The 19,465-nt window shown below is 35.4% G+C and overlaps 1 protein-coding gene across 2 annotated transcripts; it reads right to left on the bottom strand.

The window, feature by feature from the left end:
- Positions 1-952: 952 nt before the first annotated feature.
- On the bottom strand, positions 953-19,461 carry TYW5 (tRNA-yW synthesizing protein 5). 2 transcript variants are annotated; one of them, XR_004350753.1, is made up of 9 exons: positions 19,234-19,367; positions 14,562-14,697; positions 10,261-10,330; positions 7,625-8,272; positions 7,454-7,498; positions 6,685-6,822; positions 4,848-4,935; positions 4,343-4,459; positions 953-1,371 (listed from the first exon to the last, which is right to left on the bottom strand). XR_004350753.1 is itself a non-coding variant. In XM_032637729.1 (8 exons), exons 1-8 carry the CDS (start codon positions 19,309-19,311, stop codon positions 1,115-1,117), a joined length of 948 nt encoding a protein of 315 aa, XP_032493620.1. In that variant the 5' UTR covers positions 19,312-19,461; the 3' UTR covers positions 953-1,114. The 2 variants fall into 2 exon arrangements, 1 of the variants encoding a protein (XP_032493620.1); XM_032637729.1 differs by lacking the exon at positions 7,625-8,272 and having other exon boundaries at positions 14,543-14,697; positions 19,234-19,461.
- Between the last annotated feature and the right edge of the window lie 4 nt (positions 19,462-19,465).

Raw genomic sequence — 19,465 nt, 5'->3', positions numbered from 1 at the left:
GGAAAACTTGAATTAGGTTAAAGTTTAGCCATAGGTATAAATTAAAACTGATTTGAATATTTTCTGACATTAAAAAACTGAAAAGGGCAGGCCTAACTTTTACTGGGTACCAAGAAAACCAGGATCAGATTAAACATTTGCTTTGGACAAATCACAAAACTAATAGTCCAAATCACTATCATCTAATCCAGTTGTTCTCAATCCTAATTATGCATCAAAACAATCTATGAGTTCTATTAAATAGATACCTATGCTAAACCCTAAAAATACTGAATCAGAGTCTACAAAGATGGGGCCTAGGCATCTGTAGGTTATAAAAAGCTCAAAAGATTAATGTAGTACATATTGTTCGTTGCCCATGTTTTTTCCTTATCTGGATTCTGATTCTAAAAATTATCCATTCTACCTCATGTGTCTCAGGGGCAGCGGATTCTACTTCCAGCTCCAGTAGCTCCAACTGACCTAAGAGTTATTCCATATCCTTTACCATTGACTGGCTCAGGGATGGACAGGTCTAAGCCACTTTAGATCAATGAGACCCAAGCATCTGGCGGCAAATTCTGGGAAAGCTTTTGCATGTTAAGAGGGCCCCTGGAATCCTCCCTGATTCCTCCACTTCATGTAAATGAACATGCACCCAGGCCCAACTGCTATTGGCAACCATCCCATGACCACGAGGGAAGCCAGCACTAGTATGATGCCAATGCTGCAGTTGAAAACGGGAGGAAAAAAACCCCAAAGGTTCCTGGTGACCCTTCGGAATCACTGGAATAGAAATACTGAAGCCCTTTCTATCAGTAGACTTCATGTATAATGATTCAATACATTTTCTTATTGTTTAGGTCATTTTAAGTTGGATTTTTAGTTATTTGCACCTGAAAGCTAAAGAGCTGTCCCACTGCAGCACTTTTTCAACCATAACAATCTGTATTAAGTAGAAACCACACAAACATGCCTTCATACTTATTTAATCTGTAAATCTGAGATTGATTTATCTTTCCTATTTTAACAAAGGATAAATCTTTAAAAAAATAATTTACATCTTGTTATACTTCTCCAATATTTGAGTTGAACTGTATTTAAAAGTTTATGCTCACTGCATTCACTTCAATATTTACTCAAAGTTTTTGCTATAGGCTTTGTCTTGAATGTGCAAGACCATTCGCCGTGCATAGAAGTCCCTGTATTCCTCTGGTAATTCAGCCAGGGTTTTTAAGGCTCTGTCCAAAATTTGTGCAGCTCTTGATGCTGCTGTAGGATCTTTGTTTCCATAGGTATCCGTTTTATCATAGCATTCAGATGGAAGATGCTTCCAAAAGACATTCACTCCCACTCCAAACTCTTCAGATATTACATTATGGAACCATAAAGCTGGAGAAGTTTTAAAAAAAAAAAAGTTAAAAATAAAAGCTACAGTTAAAAAAAAAACCCAAAATGTCAGTGAAATATCACGAATTGCATTATAGCCAATGCAAGAAATAATTCTTGTAACTAGATCCCTTCGTTAGCACACTCCCAGCTTTTAACAGAATCATTTTAACTTTTATGAATTGCCAACCAATTTAAAGTGTCAATAGCACAACCCAACGTTTAAAACCTTTGGAAGTAGCAATTTTTCCTTTTAACTTGAAAGACATAATAAAGTTATATTTGTTTTGTAGTTCTGTAATTTGGGGCTGTGTTTTGTGTTACTTGTTTACACTTCCTGAGTCACACAACCACATCAAAAGTGTTCATTTTTTATACCCAGAACATTTCAATTATTTGAGGAGTATCTTTGACCTTTTCTGACTCAGTACAGTACTTTTGTTCTCAAAGACTTCCTGTACAAGCTGCATTTGGTTTTCTAACTTGCTTGAACCTGCATTCACTGTAGCCTCCTCAGTTTTACATTTCTAATGCAATTATAATCGTCTTATATTTCTTTCAACTCCTTTATAATAAGTATATAAAACTAAAGCAAATATTTTGGTTGTGGAGAGGATGAGTAAACTTTTATCATATAGCTAATTAATATTTTACTTCTACTAGAAAGCTTCTTTGTTTTCAATTGAGTCTAAATATTTTCAAAACACAGGTGCTACAGAAATACTAAAGCAACACTACAATATAATAAAGATGAAATACTAGTCACATCCAAAGAAAGTTTAATCCTGTGGAAAGGAGAAAGGAAGATTTATAAAAAGCTACATTTTAGAAACAAACTCATTCTGAGTGCTCTAGGAGAAACAAAAGCTTAAAATATTTTGATTTACAAAACTAGGTTCCAAACATGGTTTTAATCTTAACTACTCTTTCTTTCAGAACCTTTTTTTCCATATTCAATGTAACAGGAAAAAAAAGTAACCATTCTGTTAAATTTACATCCGAAGATGGGACTTTTGCTCTTACTTCAAAATATATGCAAATGTTCAGTATTTCTGTTTTGTTCTGGTTTTTTTCTTCCTTTAAAGTTGTATACAGAATAAGGGAGAACTGCATCACCCTTAACCATGCTCTCAAGACACAAAACCCCAAAATTTAAGTAATGGCAGTGGATTTAAAAAATATGTGCTGGTTGTAGCAATCCCACTACTGGGCATATACCCTGAGAAAACCATAATTCAAAGAGTCATGTACCACAATGTTCACTGCAGCACTATTTACAATAGCCAGGACATGGAAGCAACCTAAGTGTCCATTGACAGATGAATGGATAAAGAAGATATGGCACATATATACAATGGAATATTACTCAGCCGTAAAAAGAAAAGAAATTTGAGTTATTTGTAGTGAGGTGGATGGACCTAGAGTCTGTCATACAGAGTGAAGTAAGTCAGAAAGAGAAAAACAAATTATGCTAACACATATATATGGAATCTAAAAAAAAAAAAAGTTCTGATGAACAGGACATGAATAAAGACACAGATGTAGAGAATGGACTTGAGGACACAGGGAGGGGGAGGGGGAAGGGTAAGCTGGGACGAAGTGAGAGTGGCATGGACATATATACACTACCAAGTGTAAAATAGATAGCTAGTGGGAAGCAGCCACATAGCACAGGGAGATCAGCTCGGTGCTTTGTGTCCACCTAGAGGGGTGGGATAGGGAGGATGGGAGGGAGACGCAAGGGGGAGGAGAAATGGGGATATATGTATATGTATAGTTGATTCACTTTGTTATACAGTAGAAACTAACGCACCACTGTAAAGCAATTATACTCCAATAAAGATGTTTAAAAAAAAAATGTGCTGGTTGTTTTCGAAGTCAAGTATCAAAATTTTTTTTTTTTTTTTTTGCGGTACGCGGGCCTCTCACTGTTGTGGCCTCTCCTGTCGCGGAGCACAGGCTCCGGACGAGCAGGCTCAGTGGCCATGGCTCACGGGCCCAGCCGCTCCGTGGCATGTGGGATCCTCCCGGACCAGGGCACGAACCCGTGTCCCCTGCATCGGCAGGCGGACTCTCAACCACTGCGCCACCAGGGAAGCCCCAAGGTATCAAATTTTTATACACAATTATGTGAAGGACATTTTATCAGGACAATACAAAGATTAACAAAACATGGTTTCTTGTCCTCAAAGAATTTATAATCTAGTCCCAAATGAGAATATCATATTAATACTTTTTAACTTAATTTTATTATCACTGAAAAGTTATTAAACATATTAAACTTATTAACTTAGATATGGAAAATAAAACTATATAAATAGAATTTGTTAATGGATCCCTTTAATCTTAATTATGATTTTATAATCTTTATAATCTTCAGGTATTCCGTTTTGCATAATTACAGATGTTAATTATATCACTGGTTACTAACAGTAACTAATGCCTATTTACTGTTCAAAAACATTAAGTGACACTAATTCAGACTGTAGAAAAATAATGCACACAAAAGATATCATAGGTATTAAGACTAACATTTTTATATTTAATAAAATCTCTAATCTCTCTTGGCTTTGGAATATATTTACTATTTCTTGGTAAATACTTAAGTGACAGTTCTACAACATGTTAATATTTTAAAAACAAAATGATTTTAAAAGTACAATGAGGTATAATCTTCTCCTAGATATAAAGTATCTTGTTTGAGATCCTTTAATAAAAGAATAAAGAAATTAGAGTATAATAATATTATATATATATAATGTTATATTTATAGGTTGCCTTTGAAAATAAGATTGTTAATATTGTAAGAATTTGTCTAAGCATACTTTAAACACACACACATCTGTGTATAAAAATCATCTTGTATATGACAGGATACATCTAACAAATTTTTTTACTAAAATAATCATATAATGGATGGAAGACAGAGTACAAATATTATAAACAGCAAATTACTGAAGTCTAGAAATCTTACCAGGAATGAATAATACATCTCCAGCTTTAAGGGAACATTCATACCGTCTAGCCTTGGAAAACAGTGGATATTTAGCTAAGTCTGGGTTATCTACATTCAGTACTTCTGATTTAGTACCTGAAAAGTTCCAAAAAAGGATAATATAGATTGAGCAGTTAGCATTTTTTTAAAAAGTAACCACAAATATAAATTTGAAAAAAATTTTTTTTCCTGTACAACTACTTTTGTGTACTCACAATGTGAGAACGATTACTATTCTCCTGAAACCTAAGACAATTTTCAATAACACATCCTTTATTTATAACCATTGACTTCCATGTAATATAATTAAGATAATCTGAAAATCTCATTCTTCATATTGCTTATCATCACATACACAATGGAGAATACATCATAATTAGGAAGAAGCCCTATAAAGTTTTTCTATGAGAATGAAGAGATTAAAAAAAAAACTAACTGAATAAATAAAATTTCAGAAATTTAAACTTAAAAAAAAAAACAGTACCTGATAAATATAAATATTGGGCATCTCGAGGACTGAATAGTACAACACGCTTTTTTCCTGTCACTTGTATTAATAAGTTATCCATTACCTGAAGACAAATAAGAACTTATGAATAAGCAGTATCTAAAATTCAAATACACAGAACCAATGGTATTCCAAACAGTTAACTGTAAATCCTATCCTTTAATAAAGCTTGACTCACATTACCTAAAACTTATAGTAATATTTTAATCTAACAAGGAAAACAGTTGTGTTACACAACTGTGTCATTATTTCTCCAACACTGTCTTAAAATGGGAAGGATTGGCAAGCTATTAGGAAATCTGAAGTCAGAAAACTATTTGCCTTTGCCCCACCATTCTAACAGCAAGTATAGTTACACCTATTTGAGGCTCGCCTTGGTAAGTATCTATTTTACTTATCTGTCAAGGAATGCTATAAGGCCAAAATTAGACAACAGGTTGAAAGCACTTAGGAAAACCAGGTGTTGGGAAAATACAGAGTATTGCTGCAACTACTGCTAAACTCTTTTACTATATGGCCAACCATAATTTGGTTATAGGTATGTATCTTGATTTCTAAATTATTTCTATAGGACTATAACTTGGCAAATTTTCTTGATGAACCTATTAATAATGGCGCAATCCTGACTTTTCCTGTGTTTGTAAGGGTACACTACATTAGTACAAATTTTGAAAAATGTTAAAAGGCAGAGCTACATAATTCTCAGCTAAGGAATTAAAATATATACTAAGCAAGATATATTCATGAATATTTATTGAGTACATATCACTTCTACCTAAGCATTTCTCCTTTTACCACTAACACTTGACTTATGTAAACTTAACTATATAACTAGCATTCCTTTGACTTATTTTTATGTTTAAGAAAAACTTTATAATATTTAAGATAAAATGGATACTACATAAAATAGTCATTGAATACAGTTAAAAACTTTGAGTTACATTATTTTCTCACCTTATCATTCATGTAAATAAAACCTTAAAAAATATGCCAAGACTTTATATCTATCTCATTTAATTATAGAGTTACTACGTTAAAATCCTCCCGAGGGCCTCAGCTAAATTGTAAAACACACTTCTAAAACTTTATTAAATTTAACTCAGAACTTTTCAAAATATTCTTTTATCTTTAGAAACCTATTAGGTATTGCTTTAAGCTTTCTAAATTTCTCCACCCAACACCAAACCAAACACAATACTAGATTTTTAATATTTTTAGATACTTATATGCATCTGTTTAAGCAAATAAAATTGTAACACCATAGAATAAATGATCAAGATCAATACTCTACACATCTTGCTGCTCAATAAATACAGCAGACACTTGACATTCTCAAGGGATATACAGCCTAAGACCTTCAGGTGTCCCCAAATTCTTACAATTGGAAATGGCTCTCCACAAACTTCTGCCTTTCTCCTCAACAATGGTTCCATCTAGTCATGTATCACTTCAACATCCTCATACTACAACCTTAACATTTCTCCCACTTTCGCAGCTTTCCCCCTCATCTGGTGTCCACTTTTCACATGTTAAAAAAAACACTTCAAAAAACTTAGTATATATATAATGAGGAACCAAGAATAAGACCACAGAGAAATGCAAATATAAGAAACTAACTAGGCTTTGGCATTAACTAAAATAATTCACTCCCATACCACTGCCTTGCAGAGCACCTATTTTCAAACTTCATGTTTCAGCAAATTACATGTCAAAGATCTTTGGGGTAACCTCCAGAAAGTTGAAACTGTGAATGTTAAGTCCATAAATTCTAAAGAGCTACTATAGTTTTAGATTTCTCATTTATGTAGCATACATCATAGTGGGTCCAAAGTTGTAACCCTGGTGAGCTAATTCGAAAAACACTGGAAAAGAACTGCTCTTCTTTGAAGAATTTTGGAAACTTAATATCTCCTTCCAATAAAGGAAACTGCTTTCTGATATCTGCAACATCCTGCATTGAGAGAAACATAATGAGAATTTTAATAATAAACACAATATTGGCATAATGCCTATTTTATCTAAGGCTTCCATCAGAGCCCATGATAATAAGGAGGAATGGGGCAAAACTCTGCTCACTGCTTTAAAATACTAGGATGTGACCACAGCCAACGCATGATCTTTTAACTGAAGGAATGACAGACTATGTACCAAGACATTCAACAATATCACTATTGTTAAGCTTAATATGCTTCACTAATAGAAAAGTTCTTCCTACTTTAAGCAAGAATCATACAATTGCCATCTACTCTAATATTTAAGTTTAGGAGTCATCAACTTGAATATAAGTTACCAATTACATAAAACCTGTGGGTACTACTAAGGGAGAAGAATAAAAGAAGGTAAAGAAATAATAGTGCCATAAAGAGAAAAGATAGAATCTGACTTGATCATTTTAGGGACCACTCCTTAACACTGTGTCCATATCAATTTGATTCTGAATACATATATATGAATTATCCAGGATTTTTATAATTATTTTAGATTATATTTTATTAGCTGAATGGCCATCTGTAAAATATACAGTAGAACAGATTTCTTAATTGTGGAGAGATTAGACAACTTGTTACATTCAGAATGCTTACCTTTCTAGGGTCTTCTCCAAGTGATCGTAGGTAGTACTTCTCATCCTTAAACATTCCAAAGAAAAACAACATCAGTATTCACTTAAAAATATTAGAAAGTAAAGATGGAAGGAAATGAATCTGAAAAGCTAACCCTCTTAAGTCATTTTTGAAAAAGTTCCATTTTCTTACCCTTTGTACTAATGCTCTCTGGTGGCTGTATGAAGAAATGTCTCTATATGCCGCTAGTAATAATGACAGGATCCCAAAACATTAAGTAAAATAAATCCTAAAGGCGACACATACTTACCACATCTAAAGCCACAATGCTTAATTTAGACTTTATACTCCAAATTATTTACAATCTTAACAGTGTCTTAAGACTTAAAAGAACTCCCATTTGTATAGCACATATGATCTCAGAGCATTGCTAAGGGCCAACGACAAACTAATATAAATGTAGAATAGAAGATAAATAAAATACTTTATACTTTTAAAAATAAGTTTTTTTTTTTTTTTTTTAAATGGTGTTTTCTTTTTTTTTTTTAAATTAATTCATTTATTTATTTATTTATTTTTGGCTGTGTAGGGTCTTCGTTTCTGTGCGAGGGCTTTCTCTAGTTGCGGCGAGCGGGGGCCACTCTTCATCGCCGTGCACGGGCCTCTCACTGTCGTGGCCTCTCTTGTTGCGGAGCACAGGCTCCAGACACACAGGCTCAGTAGTTGTGGCTCACGGGCCCAGTCGCTCCGTGGCATGTGGGATCTTCCCAGACCAGGGCTCGAACCCGTGTCCCCTGCATTGGCAGGCAGATTCTCAACCACTGCGCCACCAGGGAAGCCCTAAAAATAAGTTTTTTAAAATCTGAAACATTGCATTTTATGAAGCTAAATTTATCCCTAATCACATAATTCTCAAGCCAAATCCTTAAGAGTCAGCTCATGTACGAATTAGAAATATATCATTTCATAGTAATAAGTTTAAGTTGATGCTTTAAAAAATTGTCAATTATAACTTCACTGAGTAGCTCTAATAGGGAACTATTTGAATTATGATGCACTGTATTGCCTGCATTTCCTGTAATAATTAGAGAACTGAGATATATCAGGTCAAACACGGGGCAACCCAACTCAGGAATTCTGCCTCTTTTATACTTTCATTGACCATTATAACACAAACTTCAAAATATATTTTATTTACCCTAACAATATATTATACATCTCTGTTCATAAATTTTACTGAACTCCTAGATTTACTGTTTTTAAAATTTTAACTAGTACCATATCAGATAAGTTCCATAAATTTATTACTGGCTAAATAGATTTCAAAGTATGTTCTTTAAAATTCTAAGAGTCTCTTCCAGTTCTAATGTTTCAGGATTTAAAAGGTAAATTCATGTGGCCGGTACAGAGATGCACCGCAGACTGCCCTTCAAGAAAGGATTCATAACTTATTGCAAGGAGTGTGATTAAGTTACAGCTGCCAGCTGTTAACTCCTGCAGGTCCACCTCACCCTTTGAACTAAAGGTCATGCTCTTCGTGGGGTAGCCCCAGCCAATGACTAAGCAAGATGGTAAAAGGCCTAGACATTGCTACCCAAGACAGGACTCCTCTAAGAGGTCGTCTTCGCTCAGGAGTTCCACACTGATCTGGCAGAGAGACTGTCAGCTCTGTATCACCATCTGATGGCACCCTCTACCCAATCCTCTCCTTTCCTTTCACAGGTATTACTTCCCAATAAACCCTCTGTAGTCCTAATTCCATCTCAGCGTATGCTTCCTAGAGAACTGAACTAATAGTCCATATTCATCTTACTTACACACTCACCCTAATTTTTAGACTTTAATTTATCTTGTCTTGCCCTTTATCTTGTCTCTGTTTCTTTTACTTCACTTGACATTTCATGGCTATTTACATCTGTGCCACTCATTACCCTTGGACAGGAAAGGACTGATACCAAAGGGCAACTGAACATGTATGTTAAAGCATGGCTGTAAAGTTAAAAAACATTTTTCAGGTACAGCTAATGGATTCAGTTTTAGTAGATATTCTAGTCATACTATAGAATACAGATCTCTGGAGTTTGCAGGGATACTGGTGGATCTAGTGTAAACATCACCCGATGAGAGAACTGTGAAAACAAAACATTTTTACCACCAAACTGACCAGCAGCCCAGCTGGCTCAGATGCAGACAATAGCTTTCTTCAAAACTTAAAAAGTAGTTTATTTTTCAAATGTGCTTTTGAGATAACAGAGTAAATTTTTTTTTTAATTGTATTTATAAAAGCCTCAATGCCTTATCTCAAGACATTTAAATTATTTAAAGCTGGATTTAATGTAAATAAGTAGAATTCTTCTGCATTTAATCCTGAACAAATATTATAGTAAATACACACAATAGAAGTCACATTGATAATAACAATAATAAAATATAGAAATAGTCTAATAGTAAGATATGAAAATAAAGTTCTCTGTTAGCATTTGAACTTGGCACATCAGACCAAAGCATTTTCAGAGGAAGTAATATTAATAGCTAACATTTAGTGAGTGGTTCCTATGTGTCAGGCACTGTGCTAAGTACTCTATAGATTTTATTTAGTTAACTGTCACAAAAACCTTATGAAATAGATACCGTTATTATTCCTATTTCATAGACGAGAACACTGAGGCATAGAAAGATAATTTGGACAAGGTTTGAGACCTAATAAATAACACAGCTAGGATATATGGAAGGCTATAGTTCTTACATATCTATTATTCTTTTATAAGAAAATAATTTAGTATTTACATATTAATGCTTTCTTAAGAAAATGTGTTAAAAGCAGTTACCTCTGAAATAAAGAATTCCTTATGCTTTTCTTCAGCTGCCCTCTGAACCAACTTGCCAAAAGGTAAAGTTCTGAAATAAACACAAAAGAATCCTTGGACTTAGTAACAATAAATCATCTAGTAATACTCTATATACTATATATATATGTATATATATACATATATATATATACACACTGCTTGTTGGAGTTTGATATATCTTCTGTTTTACAATACCCATAATTTTTATTATAACCTATTATGTGGGATTCTAAATTTTCAAAATTCATTTAGCATTGAGCTTATTTGACCTAGGTTGGCTGAAATTTTGATTTCAAATAGATCTACAGTACAGATGGATCCTTCTCATATCAATATACTCCTAAGTTGCTGTTAAGAAAAATGTTTCTGGTTCTAAGGTATTTATGGTATCTTTGGAAATAAACCAACTTTCAAGCTTTTATTGCTACTAATTTTCAAGTGTCCTCGCAAAACAAGTCTTGTGATGAATGGGGCAAGCTATCAACACCAATGCTACTTCGGAAGAGACAACAAGCAAACAGTCCAATGAAGACAAAGCCCCTCTGCTTCTCACCAACCTGCCTGCCTTTTGGCAGCAGCACACAAAACTGCTTTCATCCTCCTGTACCACCCTCTATCATTTCAGGCTTCTGAGGAATAGCTCAGGAATTCCAGTGAAGTGACCAAATTTTATTCTTCTTAAATATTTCTGCCCAAATGCCTGTCTCCTTCCATCCTGGTGAACAGGGCTGAACACTGCAGAAGCAAAGTTTGTTTCCTTTACCTCACGCTCTTGAGCCTGAAGGGCTGTCTTTTCTCTGCCTCACATCCTATCCATTCAACCTTCTAGAATCAAATGTACTGCCCCCTATCTGCAGATATCTGTAATCTTTCACTCTTATTACCAAATATCTTTCCACTTGATATCTGTACTGGGGAGGTAAGATTTCCTTGTAAGAAGATGACCTTGCAATATTTTCCTAGAAACATACTGGGTTAAGATAAATGTGGAATGTCAGCTGTGAGAACAGGTAACATTGTTTATTGTAAAAAATGACCCTTTGGGAATCCCCCGGCGCCCCAGTGGTTAGGACTCCATGCTTCCCCTGCAGGGGACACAGGTTCAATCCCTGATCGGGGAACTAAGATCTGGCATGCTGTGCAGTGCAGCCAAAAATAAATAAATAAATAAAAAGACCCCTTATTTATTGCATCTAGACTAGAAGGATAGTGAGTGGACTATAGTCACCTGTTAGGAAGCAGAGGACTTGGCTTCTCCGTGTGTAGCATAACTCAGTAACTGAGCATGTTCCTTGGAGGAACTGGGAAGTCGGTCATGAGCCATTTCATGCTGCTGGTTTCTGCACACTAAGTGGCTTAGCTAAGCTAGGGTGTTTCTGCATCCACCTCTATAGTCAGTCTTGTTCCCTTACAAGTAAGCTGTCACTTGGTGAGCCAAAAAATGGCTTCTGGATTGGTATAAGGACTCCCACTGATTCCAACCTGCTGGAATACTGTTTCCTGCCTTGTATCCCTTTGCAAAGGTAAGTGAGTCTGATGTCAGATTATGGACTAGCAGGTGTCAATCAGAATTTGAGGACACACTGCTGATAATTATGTAGAGTGAGCACTCCAAGAGAGAAGAAAGGAGTCTGTCATCTACTCAGACCAATCTACTACTACAGTTTTGGCTAATAATATCAACAAATTTATTTGTTCAATGTTTTCCATCTCTGACCTCACTATATACTCTTCATTCCTACCAAAGCATCTTTGAAGAGTTTGGGAACAATGTGGAAGCCTCTCTGGGCCAAAACTACCTCTGAAATTGGAGCAGTTGCTAAGGCTTAGCTTTTTTACTGGAGAGAACCCAAGACCTTTACAAGAAGAGGCCAGATAGAGTAGCTCAGTCCAGAGAAGCAGAACTCGGGTGCCCCCAGCAACCTTCTCCTTTAGGTCGTAGTACCTGTCAGAGCTTCTACAGAAACTAAGTTGAGAGAAGAGGAAATGAGTTATATGAATTGTTAAGTTCCTTGGCCTTAAGGTCTTATCTATCCTATGCATGTTTCAATAAGAAGGGCATCTGCTATAGAAGTTCCACTTGTCTGGACTGACATACAGACCAGTAAGGGAGGTAGTATCAAGGAGGGCTTAGGATTATTAGGACTTGGTAGAGTCAGGCAAATTTGGGTATAAGTCTTAGTTCCAACATTTAGAGCTATACAATCTTGAGTAAGTTACTTAACGTTTTTAAACTTCCATTTCCTCATCTGTATAATTATTATTTAAAAAATCTACCTCACAGAAGTCTAAATGAGTAATATAATCTAGGATGCACAGTACCTCATATATAGTAAGTGTTCAATAAAGGACAGATGGTGGGGTTAACAACAATGATAATGCAGCAGCATGCAGTAGTTACCAACATTTAGAAAAAGAAGAAAAAAAATCTTCACTGTTCTGCTCCCCATTTTGGAAAGGCTGCTTCGCAAAATCAAGATCAGGAATGATGAAAGTATAACAAACAATGAGAGCAGGATGATGATAGGAGTCAGATGATGCGATAGGCAGAAGCAGTGAAGCAAAGCTTATATAAGATTCAGACTTAAAAAAAAATCTATGGCCAGAAGATTAACAACTGTATCCTTTCACTACACAAGGCTCTTCTTTTTTATAGTATACTGACTCTGGAAGAACAGTGAGAGCTACCAAGAGGAGAGAAGTACAAGCTAAGACTTGGAAACATATTTATCTTCAAATGTTTAAAAAGCAGAAATGCAACCTTAATCTGAACTGATAATAATTATATATGTGCGTAGGTTTTCTTACTTTCTAGTCTCTGTCTTTGGTCTAGATGCCTCCCTTCTTTCCTACTCCCTGATAACGGCCAAAAATGACTAAATCTATTTTCCTTCTTACTCTAAGAAACTAATCTTGCAACTCCTTAGTAGCTGTAGTGAAAGGCTTAGAGGAAGCTGGACTAGGAACTATTACATAATATATGTGCTTCAAAAACATGTTTTGAAAAGTTTATAGGACATGACATAACATCAAGGCAACTCAAGTTGAAGTTTCAATACCCATTTGTTACAGCATTGGGCTCCCTGGAAAATAAACATCATTAACTGCAGGCTGAAAAATGCTCATCATTCCAGCACTTTCTTCCACTTTCTTGATTTAATAAAAAATGAAAAGTTCTTACACTTGGAAAAATTTATGGTAATTAAATTCAATCCATGGCCTATTAAAAACCAAAACTGTAATGGCAAATACTCAAAGGATCAAAAACCGAGAAATGCTTTGGCAAGCTGCTATATGGACTTGGGAAACTCTACTGAGAAAAGAACGGCCCTGGACATTAGAAGCTCTGTTTAACTCATCTTTAAACTCTGGAAGGAACAGTGAAAGCCACCTTTCTTTAAAAATCAGTCTTTTGTGAACAACATGGTTTTTCAATAGACTGAATTTGCTGGGAACTGCATGTGCTCAGAATTTGAAAGTTGTTTGTTTTTAAATTTAACATTTTTAGTGAAACTCAAGGGAATAAACTCATGGGAATAAATAGCATATTAAATCTACAAGGTTGTAGCATTTAAAGCTTTCAAGTTTAGATATTCCGCAGCATTTAACTACCTTTTACTTTTAAGACATTCCAAAGCATAAAACGACAACCATGAGGGACATTTAAAGTATTTAAGATTATTTGGACAAAAAAGGAAATTAAGCCTGATTTATCCAAGTTGATAAAAGATTATACCAAACATAGTAACCACTCGTCTTATATTTCTGGAGAGGGCAGAAAAAGAAAACATGAGCTTATACTTATCTAAAAACAATCTGGAATTTAAAAATCTTCCCAAAATAGGGCACTTAAAAATCAAAATAGGTTATAAAGGAAAACTTTAGAATTTATTACTCTAGATAACAATTACTAATGTGGGAGGATCAAGTAATTAATGAAGCATTGAATGAATACAGTACACCGAGCTTTAGATGAATCTAACTTTAGTTACAGAAATTCTGCTCTTTCCATGACTCCAGAAGGTATTGGGTACACACTATATTTTTAAAATGGTCTTTGGAAATGTCTTTGTATAATTATGTAAGCTCAGAATTCTTGTCTTTAAAAGCCATTCTTTAAAAATTAGTAAGCTATTCCATAATTATATCAAACTAGCCAGAAGAGAAAATGCCATATAATCTTTGTATAATAATGCAAAAATATTTTAAAGGTTTAAAAAAAGTTATGTGTATCCCCAGAGTAAACCTCAGAAGAAAATACCTATACACAAAATTCTTACTAATGAAGTCCATCTGGGCAACTGCAGCAACATGAATCTTCACCTCTTTCCTCCCTCCAATTTGGCTTAGGTAATCCACTGTCCATTTGCTTGTACACGTCCCCAAATCAATTCCTTCCAACACTAGAGGTTTTCTCTGTGTGGAAAAAATCAACCAAAAATTAGGGAAAACCAACAATGTATCAGGAGCTGTATTTGGTAATAAAGGGATAAAAACAAATAAGAAATGATTCTTTATCCCAAGATGCTAAAAATCAAACCTTCTGACAATTCATGCTGTAACTAAAACAGGAAGAGGACCCACGTAATATAGTTAGAACAAAATTTTAACATTAGGAAATCAAAACCAAACAAAACAGAAGTGCCACCATAAGCTTAGAAACAAGAGAAATCTGAGTATTATTTAAAGCATTCTCTAGAGTGTTATTTATGACAAAACATACAACTGATTAAAATTTGTGCTTTATACTCAAATACTGTTTGCAACTTTTTATTTTGACACCATTCCAAACTTAACGAAAAGTTGTAAGAACATTACAAAGAACTCCCATATATCATTTACTCTGAGTCACTAGTTGTTAATTTAACATTTTGCTCCACTTACTTTACCATCTGCTCTCACTCTTGTTATATGTGTACAGAGAGAAACATATTAAAGATAATTTAATTTTTTCTAAACTAGTTCAGTGTAAGTTGCTGACATCATGCTCCTTTATCTCTAAAACTTGAGTATATTTTCTGAGAACAAAGACATTCTTTTATATAACAACAGAATAATTATCAAAATTATATTTAACACTGATATAATACTTTAATCCAAACTGTATCCAAATTTTGCTAACTGTCCTTATAATATCCTCTATATTTTTTCCCTATATCTGAGATGCCACATTGTATTTAATTACTATATCTCTTTTACTCTGGAACAGTTCCTCAGACTCCCTTCTATGACATTGACATTTTTGAAGAGTACAGGCTAGTTATTTTGTGGAATGCCCTTCAACTTGGGTTTATCCGATGTTTCTTCATGATTAGATTCAGGTTACTCATTTTTGGAAAGAATGTACCACAAAAGCAATGTTGTGTCTTTCTCAGTGCAACACATCAGGTAGCACATGATATTTTCCCTATTATTTATGATGTTAATTTTGATCAACTGGTAATTCCTGCCTCAATCAAGTATTGCTACAATGAGTGTAAAAATCGTGAATAAAAAAAAAAAAACTCCATCACCTTCTACATGTACTAGTTGGTATTCTAATGTAAAAATCAGCTCTAACTTCTCCATTCACTTATTTTATTCACTGAGTTATATTCTACTGATATAATTTTGATGCTCAAGTTATCCCAGATTTGGCCAGCAGGAGTCCCTTCGAGCTGCCTCTTGTGACGTTTTACCTGAGCACTTCTTACTTTATGGAAAAATAACACAATCCAGTATCCTTTTACATCTCTGTCCCAGCCGTCTAGTCATTTCTTCAAGCAGCTCTGGTTTCTTCTAGTGGGGAATGCTGTTTAGAAACCATGATCTGGGTGCTGAATGTGTTTATGACTATTGGTGTGTCATTACTTCTAGGCCTTCTCAGTGGACAGAGCTAGGAAACACATGAAGGTATGTATATACTCACTCCTCCCCAAATATATATATATACACACACATATTCTGCATATGCATATAGTTATATCTATTTATCTATTTCTCTTTCTCTCTCAATATGTACTATACACACACACACAATTAATGGATGTATGATGAACCATGATACTCCCAATATGGATACCTAATTCTGATCTTATACCACAAGATTTATTCTAATATTCATTGTTTATATATTTGTAAACTCCCTTCTCTTAGTGGGAAACCGGGTTCCTATCATCCTCAATGTTTAATCAATTGTACAATCCCAGAATTCACAATAAGTGCTTTGCAATTGCTAAGTTATACCACTGTAAAAAAAGTCTACAAACTAGAATTCAGTATTGTTTACGGTTCTTTTTGTTTTTAGACTGATATATAATCAAAGAACTGTGTTCAAAAGTGACTTAGGTTACTTCTCCTCCTCTCCCTTACTTAGGTTCACTTGTTACTTTTATATTCTATATTAGAGTTTGGTTGGTTTTTTTGAACCATTCCTTATCCTTGTTAATTTTATTATTATTATTACTGTAGAATATAAAACAGTAACGTGATCTCCAAAGTCAAAATTGTACAAAAAAGGTCACCGCATCTATAATCACCCACCTCATAATCACTCATCCCCTATATATAACCAGTCTCATTAATGTCTGGTTTATCGTCCCTGTATTTCTTTTTTGCATAGTGACCAAAAATATATATACTTTCTTATTTCCCCTTCTTTTTTATACAAAAAGTATCTTATTATGTATTGTTTTTGTAATTTGTGATTTTTTAAAAATTTAAAAATATATCCTGGAAATCACTACTATCAGTTCAGATTATTTCCCTCATTCTTTTTTACAGCTTAGTACACCTTAGTGTAAATGGACAATTTAATCAGTCTCCTATGCATAGGTTTTTAGGTTATTTGTAATAATTCGCAAGCATAATAAACACTAGAAATTTTCATACTGTTGGAAATATATCCCCAGAGTAAATTCCAAAAGAGGAATTGCTATATCATAAAGTAAACACATCAATAGTTTTGTTAGATATGCCAAATTCCCCTCCATGAGGGTTGTACTACTTGGCATAAAACGTGAGAGTACCATTCACACACCCACAAAGAATATTATTATTAAAGCCTTTTGATTTTTGCCAATATTATAGATAAATGGTATCTCAGTTTAATTTCTCTTATGAATAAAACTGAACATCTTTTCATGTGTTTAGATGCCGTTTTTATCTTTTTGTCAACTGTTCATTTTTTAATCAGATTTTTGCCCTCCCCCCCATTAATTTTTAAAAGTTCTGTACATACATGGGCTTTTACTGCCCTTTAATGAAATATGTTGCAAATATTTTTCTCCCAGTTTGTATTTTATGTACAATTTTAATCATTTATCACACCTGAGTCAGTTAGAAAGCCCTTCCATAGACCTAGATTGCAGAGAAATTTACCCATGTTTTCCTCTAGTACTTAACGTAGTTTCTTTTTTTTATTTAGATCTCTGATCCATTTGGAGATCACTCTTCTGTACGGTGTCAGATATAAATCTAATTTTATCATTTTCTAAATGACTGTGACCATCCACTTGTCCAAGCACCGTTTATTGAAAAGTTCATCTTTGCCCCAGTGATTTTTAAAATGTCGCGTCATCACATGCTAAATTTCCATATATATATAAATATCTCCAGAGCCTGGATAAATACTTGTGTGTGTGTACACACATCTATCTTCATCCAGACTTTCTATTTTATTCCTCTAGTCTGTCTATTCATGCAGCCATACCACACTATTAAATATTAAAACATGTTAAAAAATCCGATAGGACTATAACCCCTCACAGCTTTTCTTCAGTGTTTTCAGGTAAAAATGTCTTGTTTTGCAATTTAGTTATTAATTTCTAGTTTTATTACATTGTGACCAGAGTGTTGTTTGTAATTTTCCACTTTATGAAGCTTAGTGATGCTTTGTGACATATTGTATGCCTTGTCTGGGAAGCCTAAATTACAAAACACTTTTTGCTATTCATCTTCCAAAGCATTTCCACATACATACATCATTTGGTCTTCATAATACTATCCTGAAGGCATCTTATACTAACGTGTCCTGCAGTGAGGTAGGGAGGACAGCAACCTATCTAGCACTAGTCTCCCAAATAAATTAAGGCTTGAATCCTCCCTATAGGTTGCTAACTCCTAAATGAAAAAAAGTTCATCCCTGACTTTTGTAAGGACTGTAGCTCAATGACCACCCTTATAGGTGTAAATATCAACTGAAATTGCTGGCGGGGGGCGGGTTTCTTTATCATGAGCAGGCTAACTGTAAACCTGTGGATTTTTTTTTTCTGTAAATATCTGCTGGCCTCTTTATTCTTAGTTTTTCTGAACCCAGGATTCCCTTGCAAAGCACGTCAAGTAAAAACACTTTTTTCCCCCCATTAGTATTTTTCTCTGAGAACTAAGGTTCGAATTATACGTATAAGAGAATCGAACGTCTGAACTAGAACCCACGTTAGTTAGAATCCAAGACCACTGGAAGTTTGTCGGGGGATTCCCATTGCTTCCCCTTTTGGCTCAGTGCAGTGAAAAACTTCTTCAGATCCAGTAACTCGCGTAGACTGACAGGCGCCGTTCAAGCCACTGGCTGGGGTTGGGGGCGAAACCGCCTCTAGATTTTAGGAAACCCGATGGAAGACTGGTGGTGGTGGGGAACTCCCTGGGTTGCCATGGTAACGGTAGAAGACTTTGTAATCAGATTCCCGCAAGGCCGCTAAGCACTAGTAGGGCTTCTTGGGCAAAATATTTCTCGTAGCCAGCGCTCTGCCGTCAACCTGCTCCCCAGAAACGTGGAACGGAAAACTTAACAGATGAGCCAGTCAACATCCCCCATGTGCCCTCTCCCTTGGCCGCCGGGCCAACCTGCCACCTTAGGCCGACAGCCACCTCCTCCCACACCCTGGATCGCAAGAAACCAATTCGGAGCCGCTGGAGCGCTAGGGACGGGTATCCACCGGCTTCCCGCGGTTCTGCCCCACAAGAGGGCCTCACCTGCGGATACAGGTGCTCCATGAACTGCTCCTGCGAAACGCTCTCGAGCCGGGGTACCAGGAAGCACTGCCCGGCCATGGTTGCTCACGCCCGTCCTCTTCCAAGTCTTGGGAACCTCGGCCCTAACACGGTCCAACCGCGCGGACCGCCCGGAAACAGGTCCGGGAGAGAAAAGGTCCACGAGGCCGGCTGAGTCGCGAGAGCGGCGGGTTCCGAGCGCGGGGCTGGGGGC

This window comes from Phocoena sinus, chromosome 7 (assembly GCF_008692025.1).
Source record: "Phocoena sinus isolate mPhoSin1 chromosome 7, mPhoSin1.pri, whole genome shotgun sequence".
NCBI classification, from domain to species: Eukaryota; Metazoa; Chordata; class Mammalia; order Artiodactyla; family Phocoenidae; genus Phocoena; species Phocoena sinus.
This window is presented reverse-complemented; position numbering and strand designations above follow the sequence as displayed.

Coding starts and splice junctions, on each gene's coding strand:
- TYW5 (XM_032637729.1), bottom strand. CDS start 19,311: ATGGCCGGGCAGTGCTTCCTGGTACCCCGGCTCGAGAGCGTTTCGCAG. Junction 14,698..19,233: donor TGGAGCACCTGTATCCGCAG/GTGAGGCCCTCT, acceptor TTTTCCACACAG/AGAAAACCTCTAGTGTTGGA. Junction 10,331..14,542: donor AGTAAGAATTTTGTGTATAG/GTATTTTCTTCT, acceptor TGTTTATTTCAG/AACTTTACCTTTTGGCAAGT.